The sequence below is a fragment of the Hippoglossus hippoglossus genome, chromosome 7 (genome assembly GCF_009819705.1).
Source record: "Hippoglossus hippoglossus isolate fHipHip1 chromosome 7, fHipHip1.pri, whole genome shotgun sequence".
NCBI lineage: Eukaryota > Metazoa > Chordata > Actinopteri > Pleuronectiformes > Pleuronectidae > Hippoglossus > Hippoglossus hippoglossus.
The window spans coordinates 20,484,501-20,502,123 of NC_047157.1; the positions used below are offsets into that span (position 1 = coordinate 20,484,501).

General features: G+C 43.2%; 1 protein-coding gene across 2 annotated transcripts in view; it reads left to right on the forward strand.

Moving 5' to 3' along the window:
* The window catches only part of bmp7b (bone morphogenetic protein 7b), a 22,782-nt gene extending 5,713 nt beyond the window's left edge, over nt 1-17,069 (forward strand). Inside the window, exons 2-7 of one of the 2 annotated variants that reach the window (XM_034590954.1) lie at nt 9,752-9,944; nt 11,336-11,484; nt 13,012-13,215; nt 14,369-14,445; nt 15,332-15,442; nt 15,677-17,069. In XM_034590954.1, coding sequence (XP_034446845.1) covers nt 9,752-9,944; nt 11,336-11,484; nt 13,012-13,215; nt 14,369-14,445; nt 15,332-15,442; nt 15,677-15,826 — 884 coding nt within the window. In that variant the 3' untranslated portion in view covers nt 15,827-17,069. The remainder of the gene's footprint in view (nt 1-9,751; nt 9,945-11,335; nt 11,485-13,011; nt 13,216-14,368; nt 14,446-15,331; nt 15,443-15,676) is intronic. The other variant, XM_034590955.1, reaches the window with a different exon arrangement.
* Nucleotides 17,070-17,623: the final 554 nt, after the last annotated feature.

The window sequence follows — 17,623 nt, forward strand, 5'->3', positions numbered from 1 at the left end:
ACCCAAAACACTGCTTTCCCTGTCTCACTACTTCACCTCTCACTCATCTCTGCCATAAACACACACACACAGTCTTATTTGTCCTTCTTGTTCACCGCTGAATGTTGATTTGACGGATTTGTCCTCATCACTCCAGCTTCCACCAGAAGCTGCTTTCCCGAAATGTGCATGTGTTGGAAGCCCCGTCATTCCTCTGTGCATGTAGCCTGTCCGTGCTGTTAGCATGCTGCTTTCCCTCCTGTAGATTTATGTAAGCGCTTCTGTATACACTCCCAGTGGATGGAAAGCACAGGCACGCATGCATACATGTGTGGAGAGAAACGCACATACACGTTTTTTTTGCCCAAAAGGAATGCTTCTGGAGCTAATTAGTGTTATTGAGTGCATGTTTTATTGCCTTCTGCTGGACAGGGAGCGAGCAGAAGCACAGGAATGTACAACTTGGTACAGATAACCCTGCCTTCCTGTCAGGTAATTTCTCTTAATGCTCTCCGCCGTTTGATGCATTCTGTCGAGGATAAGTGTTTTTTGAATAAATGCCACAAATGGAGACAAAGAATCTCTCCTCTCATAAGCATCACCCAACTTTACTTAGCTGGCAAGACTCTAGAAAGTTGTGTTGTTTTCCACTTATCTCCCTGATTCACCTGTTGAACCCAGCAGTCCAGAATGACATCTGGACGTACATAGCAGAGCCTCTGTGCTCTTGGCAAGGCCGAGGCACTTGCTGGGAGAGATGATGAAACACACTGCGGGTGGGACTTGACAGTGTGGCGAGTGGTCAAAAGGCCCAGATGTACTAAGCAGCAGGCGCTCTGTTCTGAACGCTCGGCTTCAATGATGGACGGAGCTTCTACATTGCCAGGAATGCTGGACTCGTTTGAGTTTTTCTAATAATTTCCCTCTATTGCCCTGACGTTTTCTGTTTTTCTTTCTATCCCTCAGAACTCCAATTTTGTGGTAAACTCATATGATTTGTCGCTCAGACAACATGCGACCACTGCAAACTGCATGTGAGAGAAGCGGAATTCTGAAAAGTTCAACGAATAACAGAATGCATGATATTTCTTCACATTCAGCTACTTCTCTTTCATCTGGATTACTTTGGCCTGGGCTTATCAGTGACCGGCAGCAAATACGACTCCCCTGCACTTCCATGTACCAAGGTACCAAGCAGTGAAGCTGAGAGAGCAGATGTGGGCCAGAGCACAGCCAGAGATCCTGGGACCAACAGCTCCGCTGCTGCAAAAACAAATACAGTCCTCTTTGCTTGGTACTGGGGCACTGACAGATCAGAGGGGAGAGGAGGAATGAGATGAGAGGAGCAGGAAGAGACAGAAAGAAAAGGAGAATAGAGTCGGAAGGTTGATAAAGAGTGCACGTTGTGCATTTCGTTAAACCCAGTCCATTTCTCTCATTATTCCTTTTCCTTGTGGGAACATAATGTGCCTCAGAACTTTCTTGTTAGTGCAGTGATGGTGGTGTTTGTGCATCGTAAAACACTATTTTAAAGCCACCTACCCTGCCCAGTCACCAGCTGCACTGTGTGTTAGTTCTCCTCGCGGAAGGTTGCGTTAGCGGAAGCTCGTAATACTGACCAGATTCCTCACCAGTCTCCGACAGCCAAATCAAAGCTTGTAAAAGCCAAGCAACAACTGTACGCAAGGTTTTTTTTTTTTTATGAGAAGTGATGAAATATTGCGTATGTGCACCATGGAATATGAATTGCATGTGGCAGGTTACTATGGTATTTGTTTTGGTGAGTGTGCAGCTGTGTTTCCTCTACAGATATTTAGTTTATTTAAAAAAAGAAATGAGCTGTAATGAAAGAAAATAAACAAGCGGTTAAAATCCGAGTGCCAAAGTGCCCGTCACAAGATGCTGCTTTGGGATGCAGGAGGAAATTACACAAGTTCTCTGTAGACACCGGAAAATCTGTTTGTGCCGATGTGCATATTGTATGTGCATTTTCCTGAGGTCTATAATAAGAGGTGGCTTGGCTGGTCGGGGAGGGTGTGGCCCCTGTGGCCACGAAATTAAAGAACATAAAAAACAAGGGGATGAGGGGAAGACTGAGTGGGGGAAACTGAAAGGCTGTGGTTTCACGTCTCTTGAGTTGCTTTATCCGGCAGCTAAGGGGAAGTGCAGATGGTCACAGTGGCATTAGCGCGGAGGAACATCCCTCGCTGCTTGGCACACATCTGTCTGCACCCCTTCATCCCTGTCTCTCGGCACGTTGCATCACACCGCAGAACAATGACCGCTGAAGATTTAGGATGTGGTTTCTTTGTTGTCACTGTTGCCTCTCAGTAATGCACAGTCTCTCTTGGCAGACTTCTGAGGGAACATAATGATGCCTCAGTTCCAATTTTCGAGATGACTCAATTTGTCCCGCAGGACCTTCAGTTGCTGTGAGGCATCTTCAGACTGGGAGTCGACTGATTTACTTCAAAACGTTCATTTCAGAGCGGATATTGATTATCAGTAATCAAGCAGACCATTGAATGATATTTAGAACTGGTATACAATTGCGGTTAAAATGTAAATGTTGACGTCAAAATCAAGAACAACTCAAGCTCTAACACTCTGGTTGCCGGTGGTTCTGTGTTGCGGTTAGCATGTTTTTAACTGGTCTATCTCAACCCAGTTATTTTGTCTATTTTCTCCTGTTTTCTTCATTTCAATGGTTAATTACCCACTTTATATTTAAACTTAAAATACATCTGCTCAAGTACTCATGGCGCCCGTGCTCTCTTTTGCTGATTGTGTCTTGGATCAACAAAAGCATTTTCTTCATAAAATTGTCGTGTTGTTGTAACTTCAATTTAAGAAGAAGAATTATTATGTTTTATTATATAATTCGATTAGATTATATATTAGATATTATTTTACCCTTACCTTAGATTCACCAGTTTGGCTTAGAGTAAAGTAAAGGTTCAAAATATAAAGAATCAACAATAGAAATATAAAGTATAATATATAAATAAAACAATTAATATTAAACAAATTAAATTCCATTCCAATTAAATTCCAATTTTTCCTATAGATACCGTTATGTGACGCAAAGCTGTGAATCTTGGCATGAAAACTTGGGGAGGGGGAATTTTTTATCACACATCACAATCACTGACTTTAGGGCAGATTAAACATTACACTGTTGATTTTATAACCTGCAGATTAAATCAGTTCACTTTTAATTCTGCAAACTTTTAAGTTGAATTCAGTGATACCGGTTCCACATTTTCTGAAACAGCTGCAACAACAACAACAAAGCTTCTTGAATTCACTCCTTCTCTGATTCACACCTCTGGCTCACTTCCTCTCCATAGCAGTGGGCTCATGGGTATTGTAGTAGCTGGACTGGCTGCAAAAATCTCAGAGATGTAAATCTCAAAACATTTGAGAAATGTGTTTATTTGGTTTTTTTGCAGAGCGATAAATTAATGACTCTCACGTGAATATGAAGCAGCAGTAACTTATTGGAGTCTCAACTGGTGACCCGCCAAGAACTAGTCCAGCAAATAAATCCCCTGTGAATTGCCTTTTTTTCCCTTTGTCTTTGTACAGATTAAATAAACAAGATATAGCTTGTTAATTTGTGAGTTGTGTAGATGTCGGTAGGTGGATTTTGTTACTTTTGGATGGAGGCAAGCTGCCTCCCCCTGTTTTCAGACTTTGTGCTAAGCCCAGTTAGCCAGTCACAGATTCACATTCAACAGATGCGAGTCTGGCATTGATCTTCTCATCTAACTTTCCTACTCTAAAGTTTATTTCCCCAAAATGACCAAACTTTCATTTAAACCAAAGCTATCAACAGAGTGAAGGTAAATGAAAAAAATCTGGATTCTTGTAATTGGGATGAACAGACCATTGGACACAGCTGCTGCCTGGGTGCTCTGTAAAGGGCAAAGAGAGGCTTTACAGACAGATACATTCCTCTGAGCTCCACGCTGTTCCATATCCAGTAGAAATCTCTGGTCCATGATGCCCAGTGAAGCGTGAGCTGGAACCCAGCACTACAGTTTATGAGTGTAGAGGGCAGCGATGGCTGCAGTGAGAGGGCGAGAGAGAGGTTAACAAAGCTGCTGCGAGTACAGTCTCAGACCTCTAGATGACCTTCGGGCCGGAGAACTCGGAAAAGATTGGTTTGACCACAAATCATAAATGTAAAGACTCTTCTTCCTGTGGTTATTGCTTCTGCGTGCACACAGGCTCAGAGGCTTGCGTACATGATTGCGCGCACATGCCGAAAAACTGCGGCGAGTTAATGATCGTTAACCGTAAGTTATAGCATGAAATGCCACTGACCCTTTCCCAGGGAGCCGGGGCTGTCAGGCCCCGCAGCAGTATAAATACATCACACAGCCATGATGTCATCAGTAGTCGCCAGTGGGCAGGATGTTTCCTAACGTTGTAATCGCCCTACTGTGGGCACTCACCCGGTACCCAAGAGATCAAACCCTCCTCTCTCTTTATAGGATAAACATCTTGAGAATCTGCCCCTCGCTTGCACTCGTTTTTTCTTCCCCTCTCTCCTGTAGCTTATGGAAACTATGACTTACTTGTTCCCAGTTCTGTCGTTAAGTTACTGTTTGAGTAAAAGCAGTAGAAAGAGACTGATCATTTTAGTTTATCAATCAAATTTGCACAAGTCTATTTAGTGTTACAGTAGCTTTCACGGACATTCAGATCCCATCATTAAATCATCTGATTGGACACTTTCCCTGTGTCTTTGGGTATCAGGTGTGTCGTTGGAGTTAATGGCCTCTACAGGGAGGCAGATAGTGGTAGCACAATTAACTCAAGGGAACTAAAGGTGGGAGACGGGAGGGGGTGGGGGGGCAAAGCTTAAGCCGTCGCTTTTGAGAAGTGAGAGCGGTGCCAGGGGTGAACTCCCCCCAGCCCTCACCCCCGCTGAGCAGCGGAAGCGTGCAAGGCGGGACCGAGGGGTGTGAGGGCGGCGAACAGACACTTGGGCTAATTCGAGCCGTCAGATCTGTCTGCTGCTGCTCCGGAGCCTGAGGTGTCGGAGAAGTGTCTTGGGTCCGCAGGCCCGGTAGGAGAGGGGGAAGGGGATTAAGGAGGGAAAAGAGAAGAACGAGAGGGAGGGAGGGATTTACAAGAAGAGACAAAACAGGAGTTGAAGTATATTTGGTAATATTTGATAGTTGCTGTCAAATTCAATGAAATCCCCAATACTAACATTCTGGTTTCTCATAAATTTTGGATTTTATCAGTTTGTCTGTCACTCTCGAGCCCAATTGTTCTGATTGTAGACGTGAAACTTTAATAGGTCAAAGTCCACACAGTGTATGGGTGTGCAACATCGTTTAAAAACTGTTGTGTCCATTCAATTATTTTGATTTCCAAACATGTTCGGTTAATAGTTTAGGACATTTTTTTGTTAAACAAACTTTCATGAGTTTTTCCAGCAAAACAGTGAATGTGGGATTGTGGGGTTCAAACTGCAGTGTTGGTGTTCAATGTTCATTCAAACAGGAATAAAGGCTTTGGCTACACCTACAATGGACAAAACAAGGAACTGAGTATCACAGTGTTTGACTAATTTCCAGTGTTGTAGAAATAAAACATTATATTAACACTTTAGAAAGTAGTAGTAAACCTTAAATCACTCTTGATTATCTTCTGTTTTGGCTTTTAGCAAGTAACACTCTATAGTGGAGAAGGAGTCCGTGCACCCAGCAGGGAAACATACATCTTGAGATGCTAGCACAGTGTTTGATCGGTAACCCTCTGGTTACCAGGTGCCTGGTAGATCTGAGGGATGGAGCACTCATCATCATCCCGACATCTCTTATGTGTGCTGCTGTGCACGTGTGTGGCTCGCATGAGTGAAATGATGTGGGATAACTGTGCATCGTCAGCACTTTGTGTGAAGAGCAATCAGACCCAATGATAAAAGAAGCTCACTGTACATGTGCACGTGTTTGTGATGTTTGTGCATGTGTGTGTGCGTGCGTGTGTGTGTGTGTGTCTCTTTGCATGTGTGTGTGTGTGTTGTTGCATCTCTAATTATGGATTACAGAAACCCATAATGATTGTGTGTGACGCACAAGACTATTCACTTCACAGGAAATACTTTGTGATAGTTGTGTGTGTGTGTGTGTGTGTGTGTGTGTGTGTGTGTGTGTGTGTGTGTGTGTGTGTGTGTGTGTGTGTGTGTGTGTGTGTGTGTGTGTGTGTGTGTGTGTGTGTGTGTGTGTGTGTGTGTGTGTGTGTGTGGGTGTGTGTGTGTGTGTGTTTCCATGTGTGGTGCAGCAACCGATCAGGAAGCTGGCTACTCCAAATGAAGGGCTCACATGGTATGAGAGGGTGTGTTTGCCATGTTTGTGGTGAGTGCATTTGTGCGACACAGGTGGGGCGATGGCTACTCACTTCCTCCCGGAGGAAGTCATAAACGCTCCAGCTTGGCTTTAACTGTGCGTCTTCCCCTCATCTAATGACTGCCATCTTGCTGTAATGGCCTGTGAGAGAAAGTGAAAGAAAGGACCATGGCAGAATCATGGCTGCGCTCAGTTTCTCTAAAAGCGTACACGATGAAATTCATGCTTTGAGCAGTGGAAATGGAAAGCGATGTGATAGAAATAGTTAGCGTGGGAGTTGAACAGAAGCATCCAGCTGTTCTCACATGCAATGATAAAGAGGTTTAACAGTGAAGGGGCGGACGGATGCTCTGGCGTCCTCACGGGAGGGAGCGCACCTGCACATGGCTACGGGAGGAGGGACAGGTCCCTGGTGTGATGGAAGAATAAGCAGGCCCCGGAGCAGGAGAGGTAGGATGGAAAAATCTAAAATGTGTGAGAGAAAACATGAAGTAATTGTTTCCTGGAAGGATAATAAAATGAGAATGGTAGCCCTTACTTTGTTGTACGCTGTGTCCTGTTATGCTGCTCCAGGCCTTGCAGGCTCCAACAGTGTTTCCCAACCTCATGCAAGATAAATCACACAAGATGGTCACAGGATGATTGAAGGAATATGAAAGATAACATTTATTTGAGACACATTTTTTGCTCTCCTTTTTGTTACCTCCGCTAAAGAGGTCATGTTTTTACCCCTGTCACTTAGTTTGTCAGTTGGGTTTTCAGCTGATTTTCATAGATTTAGGCACATGGATTTCAATGTGGTTTCATATGGACATAGACTCTCTGCGGTTACAGAGAGGGACAGAAACCTGTAACTATCACGTATGTGTAGCTAAGATAATGCCAATTCAGTAGGATAGCAAGAGTTTATATATCCATATTCAATAGTTATTGAAGTATCTCCATATAAACCTGTCAGATTTGGTCTTGAGTTGTTGGGCCTTGGCAGGAGAAAGCGGCATTCTAGTTTTCCTTCTGAAATATTGATTCTGTTCACCTCATTTGGTCTTAGATGATTCAAATAAGCAACCCATTCATCAAACAGCAACAACAAGCAATCCAACATTTTGTTTTCAAGGGTGATAAGCGGTAAAATGTTTACGAACCTCTGGGCAACTGTAGAGTGTTGGGTGTGGGGTGAGCACACAGTGAACTCCCATGAGCTTCAGGCTTGTTCAGCTGCACGATGTAAAGTGCGACTTGGAGGCTGAGTTCTTGATGAAAGACCTTATTGACGGAGTGGTCCACAGCGCAGGATTGGTACAAGTGTAATAAATAAGCGGGGGTGGTTGGAGGAAGTGATGCTGAATTGATAAAAGGTCTACAGTGAAGTCCACGTAACCTTGAACTCCAATTGTTTTCAGGAAGAGTCGAGCAGCTTTTCAAAGCAGTCCAGTGTGTGCCCGGAGCAGATGGAGGACAATGGCCGCCTAAAGCAAGGCCATCTAATGGCCAACAGAGTGCAGAGCTGTCCCTCATTGAAGAGTAATTAGATCCTTTCTTTTACTCCTGCTCCGGCCAATCATTTCACAGAGCTGCCTTTGTATCATGTCCTTCAGCAACTGGGTTTAATAGAGACGTCAACAAAAGGGGATGTAGAGGAGAGTGCACGGGGAGAACTGCATAAGAAGGACGATGTGTGTCCTGAAAGAAATAAAACCACATGTGTGCGGGGAAACATGCATAACATTTGCATCATTGCACACTTCTATTACTGACAGCTGGTGCAGAACAAGTATGTTGTCATCTGAGATTTGTTTGACTCATATTTGTTGTTTATTTGTATTTTGTTGTTGCCGTTGTAATTGCTTTGCCTTTTGCGCGTGTGTGTGTGTGTGTGTATTTGTCCGCTGATGTGTTAGCGTGTGGACGGCTTTGCAAAGATCCAGGGACTTGTTGTTCTCCTGCCAAAGTCGTGGCTCAGAGCCATGGAGGCCGTGGACCCTGGTAAAGAGTTGTTGAGCAACAATGGATGGTGGACGGATGGATGCAGGAGGGGGTCTTTCCTCTGTAACCCAGCTGCGACTCAGCCCTGCAGGGGATGTGGTTGATATCTAACTGTATGAAGACAGTGAGAGATTCATTTGATTATTGATTAACTGATTAAGTCTTCCAGAGTGTTATTGTGGACTGTTTCATGTCATCCCAAACACGAGGGGGGTGTCTTTAAATTGCTTGTTAGCCCCTACCCAAGGGATTTCAATTTACAATGTGTTAATATTCATATTCATATATATTTTCATATATAACATATTGCTATGCTAATTTATTATTTATTTATTATCTTTTTTTAAATTGACCAATTAATAATATCTCAATTGAGAGAAAGAGGATATCTACACCTGAAAACCACATGAGATGTAGTTTAATTTTCTCCTTAAAAATGAATCAGTTATTCAATTTGTTGTTATTCAATTCTATTAATGGATTATAAATGGTATAGGGAATTTCGTAGAAAGAGGACAAGATTTGAAATGCCACTGTGGTGTGGCTATATAATATATTGGTTTCATGGTTTTCTTTTCAAACTTATAAGTGATTTTAAGTTATTTTGGGCACTTTAGAGTTTGTGTTTATCTATCTGTTTGTCTATGTATTGCTCTGTGTACATGTGGGGGGTCCGTCTGACAGTTGATAAAGTTGGAGGTGGAAGGAGAGCAAGGAGATGATGAGAGACAAGCCGCTGACCCCTGGGATGTCCTGCTGGGACATGAGAGGAGCAGGGTCAGGTGGGGCACGTCTTGGGGGTACAGTGGGGGTTGGAAAGCCGAGGTGTGGGGATGGAGACAGAGGAGGCGATGGGGATGGGGGTACACCAAACATGTAGCCCCAACTCATGAGAACCAGATGAAGGGCAGACTGGACGACTCTCTGGGGCTCTGAGAGGAAGAGAAGGAGAAGAAAGGGGGCTCATAAAACTGTCAGAGGCCGCCTGCTTCTCTCTATCATGGCCCAGTGTGCACCAGATGCATCGCTTCTAGTGCTAGTCCTCATGAATGTTTCAATCATAGACCAACATATGTAGTGCACATCTATAGATGTGTTTAATCTGGGGCTGATCCAGAGTCTGTCAGGCTATGTCAGCTCCCCGCTAACAAGAGTAAAGAACCTGAGAGGAAAAGACATTTGTTTTCTACCTTTTCTTTGTTGCAAACATGTGTTTTCTATCCATGGGAGACTCGACACCAAACATAAAGCTTATATGAAGTCACATGACCCCTCTGTGTCTCCCTGCAGACATTTTAACGTCTCTGCTGATTAAAGGGAGCATGCAGACCAGCTCACGTGAATGGAAACAGCATCCTCTGTACACTGCAGACACACGATGAGACAAATGTATTTCATTTTTACGTTTTATTTTTTCGCAGTAGAGCACGACAAGGAATTCCTCCCAGTGCGCCGGCATCACAGAGAGTTCAGATTTGACCTCTCGCGGATCCCAGAGGGGGAGGCGGTCACTGCTGCTGAGTTCCGCATCTACAAAGACTTCATCCACGAGCGTTACGATAACGAGACCTTCCGCATCAGCATCTACCAGGTGTTGGAGGAACACTCCGATAGGTGGGTACTGGTTTATGGTTTTATTTCCCTCATGTTGTTAAGCAGTGACTGTCTGGACTATATGGGAAGTGATTGTTTGATTGATTAATCAGTCAATCAACATAAAATTAAGTAACAACCATTCAGTCAATCCACCACCTGTTCCCAAAATGAAGTTGACATTTGTTTTTTTTCTTTTGTCATTGAGTTAGGTTCAAACTTGAAAGTCCCCCGCAGGATTAACTGTAACAACTTTATTGATCCCTTAACATTTCATCTCACAACATCATTAGGTCACAATTTGTCAGATTTCATTAATAACCACACACCTGCATTTCAATCAGTCCTACAAATCACAGAACTGCTGGCGGGATTTTGTCTCTTTATCGACTGTTCGACTGACTGTTTAATTTATTTATTCAGAACAAAGTACAAACATTTGCAGGTTCTAATTTCTTAAACTTTTTTTGTCTTTATTTCATGTCTTTTTCACAGCAGCTTATTTGACATGGTTAAAAAACGCTCAGGCGTAACAGCTCTATTCAAATGTCCCAGTGACCCAGCATCCACAATAAATCAACATATTTGTCAGTAAAGACCATAAATTGCAGTTCTCCACATTTGGCCCCACGTTCTCCATGTGGCTCATCCTGAAGATGTGTATATGTCACAGTGTCCTACTCTCCTCGACCCCTCCTGAAGGTTTCTGTTGTCCAGAGGGAACAACACAGTCATTTATTCCTTTGCCAGAGACGGGCCTGGGTACATGAATGAACCAGAGCTCCGTGACACACGATCTGCCCAGTCACAAAATAGGTCGGGATACATCAAGAACAAGAGATTTGAGTCTTCAATGGCAGACGAGTGGAAAATCCAGAGTTCACTGGTGGACAGTGGGACTGACTTTGACATGCCCTGTTTCACTCACTAGTTTTCACACAGTTTTTCACAGCTGTGTTTTTTTTCTCTCTCTCTCTCTCTCTCTCTCTCTCTCTCTCTCTATCTCTCTCTCTCTCTCTCTCTCTCTTTGGCTTTCTGGCTCTGCCACAAAATTCCAGCCAGTGATGGACTGCGTATAGTGTATGAAAGGACTGGTCGTTTATAAAGCCATTATTGTCAATTAAGAAAACGAAGTGTTCCCCTGGGCCTCACCATCTGGAGCCCTCTCTCCCCACCTCCCTCCCTGACTTGCTTCCTTGCTCCATCTCTCTCTCTCTCTCTTTGTTTCACTCTGTCACACTCTGCTGACTCCCTCTCTCCCCTCCATTACTTTGCTTTGCGCTTCGGTCACTTAGCTTTACACTCTGTCACGTGGTTCCAACCTATCTTTTGTAATCGTGCACATAATCCCTGTTGACTCACATTCATCTCTGACTTCAAGTGTGAACTTTTATTGTCGTCTTCCTCTCCAGAGAGTCCGACCTGTTCCTGCTGGACTCGCGGGTGATCTGGGCAGCAGAGGAGGGCTGGTTGGTGTTCGACGTGACAGCCACCAGTAACCACTGGGTCCTGAACCCGGGCAGGAACCTGGGGCTACAGCTCGCCCTGGAGAGCACAAATGGTGAGAGTCACTCAGATCAGTGTATTCCTCAGCATGTAGAAGGCTACAGGTGACAATGTGACTGGTGAGATGTGTTTTGCACATAGATAGACCGCTGCAGAGGATGAAAATAAAAGGCACAAAGATGAGGAGATGAGAAACCAGACAAATGGAGATTAACCAGTATCCCACTGACAGTGTAAACAATAAGCTTCACAAAGGAATGACTTGCAGGGTTGTTATGTGTAGCTGTGTTTTAGATTGAACCTGAGGTGCACTGTGGTGAATGGTGAAATTAAATGATGAATTAAAGAAGCTAATTCAGTTAAAAAATTATCATAATTATGAACTTTATTTATATAGCTCAGGTATAAGGTGCTTTACAAGTTAAAGAAATGAAGAGCTCAAGGCAAACAATTAAGTCACACAAAATATAAGAATACAATTTTTTTTTAAACATCCTAAATGATTAAAATAGTCAGTTAGATTAGAGGGAGAAGCATTTTACTTTAGCGCGTGCACAATATGAGGTTTAAAAGTTTTTTAAAAGTCAAGGAGAAGGTGAATTCAGACTACAAGTCTTAAGCAGGGATTTAAAAGAGGATAAACTCGAAGATGAATACGAACTTGTACTCTGACAGGAGTAAATGCAATTAGTTGCCTTCTTCTTTGATGTGAACCACACTGAAACCATAAAAAACTACAGAGTACTATAAAACCTCACCACCATCAGATTATCATATTCTTTAGACAGACCCAATATAACTGTATAATGTGCAGTGGGTGGGTATTGTTGGATATGATCTAACAAACATGGACATCTGCAGAAGGCCAAACAATGATGTGATTTATTCTTTGTCTGTACACAGCAAAGATAAATGAATCCCCACTCCTCCTTATCACTCATCATCACTCATCCGTCGTACCCTCAGCATCATTAGCAGGCATTTAGAAAATACGCTGCGTCATTGTGAGGATAACATCTCAGTGTGAGTTCGACCATCACATGGCTCGGATGTTCGTCAGTGGAAAAGTTTATCAACAAACAGAGAATATTATCTGTCACAGGACGGCAGGATGTTACACGTTACTTGAGAAAAACAGGCACTGTGTTGCTCTCATGCTGTGGGAGGGGTGTGTATGGGAGGTTGTATCCATGAGTGTGTGTTTGTGTGTTGGATCGGGTACGAAGGGAGAGCATGTACAGACAGGCGCACGGGACGTCCCGTCGCCAGCAGCGACCAGAGGCCTTGATTTACCACCAAACGGTGATCAGAGAGAGAGAAATTCTTCTGTGTGAGAACTGCTGGCGCGCACATGCAAGCACGTGCGCGAGCACACCCACACAAATTGCAGATAGAGAAGCTTTGATGTTCAGTGTGTTGAGGTGGAGAGGGGATGAGAAAAAGGGAAAGGAATTCACAGAGGAAAATCTCATTTGTAAAACTGAACGGAGCATTAAAGACATGACAGAAGTGGTTGTCTTTTATGAATAAAATCTGGATTTCTTTGACATAACACCTGTTGCACTGTTCTCTCCCCCTGCAGGAGAGAGTATCAATCCTCGTGTGGCGGGGCTGATAGGTCGCAGTGGGCCTCAGAATAAACAGCCCTTCATGGTGGCCTTCTTCAAAGCAACTGAGGTGCACCTGCGAAGCATCCGCTCAGCGCCGGCAGGGACCAAGCAGCGTAACCCCAACCGCTCCAAGGGGGCAAAGAGCCAAGAGGCACTCCGAGTGGCCAGTGTTGCAGGTATGAGTATGTACTGTATATACAGTCAGTGCTGGTGTATACTGCTGTACTGGGCCAGCCCCCGCTTCAAACTGGCTTTTGTTGGCTTCGTCAGGAATTCATGGAATGGGTCACAGATGAATGATGCTTGTTGGTTCATGTGAGAAAAATCTACATTTTCATAGAACATGGGCCAACACATACAGTATGAACTCATTCATGAGGCACACATTCACAAATACACAACACGTCCAACACAAGTGTGCTTTTGGAATTGATTGGATTCTTGCACGACAAAACATGCGATGCACATTCGTCTTGGAGGTGTGAGCGCTGTGTTTATGCGAAGCGCTGAAACATTACACCGTAATGCCTGAGCTTCAAATACCCCTCTGCTGTCTTTGTTTATTTACACGAGCATTACAGAGGAGTCCGGGCCAAGTTCCCTGCATGGAGGTAAGGCAGCGCAGGCTTTTATGGCAGAACACATCTGCGGTGTGCTGTGGGGCAACCGGGGCCACAACACATGGGCCAAATGAGCCTGTTTGGAACGTTGGATACCAGTGGTCTTTAACTGGATGATGAGAACCAGTGTTTCCAATGTGAACAGCTCTCAGGAACTAATGTACCACAGAGCCCCAGAGGTCACCAGAAGAATAGAGAGAGAGAGAGAGAGAGAGAGAGAGAGAGAGAGAGAGAGAGAGAGAGAGAGAGAGAGAGAGAGAGAGAGAGAGAGAGCAATACTATTAGATAGAAAACAGATTATTCTTTCTTTAACACATGGATGGTGTAAAAAGAAAAGCTGAAATGAGCGTGGAGGAAAAAAGAGAGAATAAATAAAAGACTCCAGTTATATAAAATGTGGCAGGCCTCCTCTTTGTGCACATCTGTTTCAGCCAGTGGAAACTCAAAGCCCAGCTGAGTGACTTCTAAGCAGGGTGGCCCATTCATTTGAAGCAATTACCAAACTGCTGCTGTATCTGGAGGTGATTTCCTTCAGCCTTTGTCTGAATGTTAATGCTTCATATGGGAACTCTCGCTGTGTTTAGATCTGGTCTATATCTCTGCCTAATTGGGGCCTGACTGTGATAAATAGTTAATCTTGCCGCTCAACTGGGAAAATAGCACATGTTTCTGAATGTCTGTCCCTTTCTCTGTCTGTCCCTCTCCTCAGAAAACAGCAGCACTGATCAGAAGCAGGCGTGTAAGAAGCACGAGCTCTACGTCAGTTTCAGGGACCTGGGGTGGCAGGTACGCAAAGCAAGACGCTTAACTCAGACGGTTTCTGATCTTATCCCAGGATCCCGATGAACGTCACACTACAATCAGCCCACATACAGTTTAGGGTGTAATAACCACTGGACTTTTGCAGTTTCAACTTGATTTAGTCACTAAAAGTTCACTTAGTTGTGGCCCAAATTAGTTATAGAGTGTAAATAAAGGAGAAAATATCTTTACATACGGTCTATTTATCGTGTCACTTTCCTTTGCATCATATACTTTTGCCACATACAGGCTCTTACGCGGATCATAGAGTATAATGAGGCCATATGCAGCTCTGCAGAAAAAACTGAAGCCTGAAAATAATTCAGAAGCACAACAATTTAATTTTAAACTTTTTAAGAAATATATAGGCTGGACGTTTAGTAGTTTAATCAAGAATATGACAGGCAGATTAATCGATAACAAAGATATTTAGTAGTTGCAGCTGTAAATTTATACCTCAATTAACAATCGACAATATGCACTCGTGATATTCTCCAAAAAACAATGTCAGAATCAAAGATATAACAGTACAAAGATAATGCATTGTACACGAACAGTCAGAATTGACACAGAAAAAGCCCTGTCTTCCTTGTACCCCTTGTAAATGTACGATTGCACGCCCCAAATCTGGATTATGTGATAACTGAAGTTTATATGAAACCCAAGTCTGCACCACCAACATCTGTCCACACATATAAAGATGTATTACGACCAGATCTGTCTCACATTTGGTCCTCGGGTGCTCGAGTCCAACTTTACTGGCTACCTGGACTCTCTGCTCCTTCATCTCTTCATTTCTGCTTTCATCACATTGTATAATTTCCCCATCTGCACAACCTAAATGTACCTCTGCCTCCCTCCTCACTATCAGGACTGGATCATCGCTCCAGAGGGATACGCGGCGTACTACTGCGAGGGAGAGTGCGCCTTCCCACTAAACTCCTACATGAACGCCACAAACCACGCCATTGTGCAAACCCTCGTGAGTAACCAAATACGCAGGGAACAAGAAACCCAGCAGTCATGTTTGGAGTCTAATCATCTCATCAGCTGTCACGACAGTACAGCAGATGTTGCAACTACTGTATTTTAAAGAACGCCGTCGACACAGTAAAGTCGAACTTTTCAAGGTGTACGATGAATAGCTTTATGACCATGTTCATTCATGGTGTAATGATGAGTTCACCACTTTCCTCTCTCTCTCTCTCTTTCCCAGGTTCATTTCATTAACCCAGAGACCGTCCCGAAGCCTTGTTGCGCCCCCACGCAGCTCCACGCCATCTCAGTGCTCTACTTTGATGACAGCTCCAACGTCATCCTCAAGAAATACCGCAACATGGTGGTCAGAGCTTGTGGCTGCCACTAGACTCTCAGCATCTTCACACAGACACACAACATGTATGCACACACACACACACACGCACACACACACACACACACGTAAAGCTGTTTTATAAATAAAGGCTGAAAATGGATTTCAAAACAAACTGCGTCTCACATGCATTTGATGAAGGTCCTGAGCGTTCAAGACAAGTTTCCTGTGCGGGAAAACGCTCTTGTCTCATTTTCCAGGTTTGTTCTGAGGCATCAGACTGACGGACAAACGCTGTTCGAGTGCCATGACCAGAGAAACGTCTTGTAGCCTTCAGCCTTCACTCTGTGTAACTGTGTCAAAGGGCGAAGGCTGAACTTCACTCTGTGACACAAAAAGAAAATTCTTGTTTCTCTTGAGCAAGAATTTCAATCAATTTTAGATTCCTCACCACAAGTACACACACATACATACGCACACGTGCACAAACAAACACACACACACACACACACACACACACACTCACGTTTGTGCTTTCTACTGTGTATACAAGACATTTAAAGCAGTGATTGTACTGTATACTCCTTCACAGTCAACAATATTTTGTTTATTTCAACAACTTGTTATTGTAGTTCATTCTTTTACTGTAGATTTTTATTATATATATATTTTTATGACTGAGAGACCCAGATCGAAGTTCTGAATTTCTTATATGTACAATACTGTGTAAATAATTTTTTTTTCAACAAAAGAAAAAAAGCAAGAAGTGTATTTATTTCCTGAAATGTAACTTGGGTTTGTGTTTTCTCCTGTATGTAATGCTGCCTGTTTTCTTTCACATGATAGTACACACACACTCTGAGGAAATGAAAACAAAGTTGACGGGAAACTACTTTGACGTGAGCGTGGAGGTCCAACTCAAAGCACCTCTCTCTGTGTGCGCTTCACGCTGAGGGTAGAGGGGGGAGTTTATTACGACTTGGAACTGTGGAAATGTCGAGATATTTCACCAGTCGTTACATAAATCTGACACTTGTTTCGTTTGTTTTTAAAAACCCACAACAATCAGCGGAAGTTCTGAAAGAAAAGGGAGATTTTTTTCAAAGCCTCTTATTCTGTGTGCAAAAAAAAATTTATTTTTAATATTCCTCTGCTGTAATACAATCTGTCATATTTAAAAACAAAAAAAGTCTATTTATTGAGAGCTGGCTAAGCTGTTTCTACATTGTGCTCCGATATCTCAAACATGTTTAACTGCTGAACTGGTACAACAATAAACTGGGAGAAAAGCGACAAAGCCACGCTGAGGTGTGTTGTTTGATCCGGATGAAAAGCAGAATGAAAGTTGGCGGGTTGAACGAAGACACGGAAGGGAAAGTTTGGTGAAGGTCCCCTCTTTGAAACGTGGCTACATATTTTACCTGTTGACCTTTCGTAAGAGCTTCCACATTTAAAAGCAAATGTTACTCTATCTATCTATCTATCTATCTATCTATCTATCTATCTATCTATCTATCTATCTATCTATCTATCTATCTATCTATCTGTCTGTTTGTTGTTATTATTATTCATATTTTAAGTGTCATTTGTGTGGGTATTGATAGTAAGAGAGATTTACACTGCCCTCTGCTGGAAAAAAGTATGAAGTGTCATTGTTTACACAGCATTATACAGTTCAAGATTCAAGAGTTTATTGTCATATGCACAACGATAACATTCATTGTCATACATGAGTCTTCTTGATCTTAATTTTGGATTTTCTCAGGTGTAGACTTTCTACCTGAAATGAAAACATGCTCTGTCTGCGAAATGGAGGTGGAGGCTCTAAAAAAACTAAACACTCATGGTCGT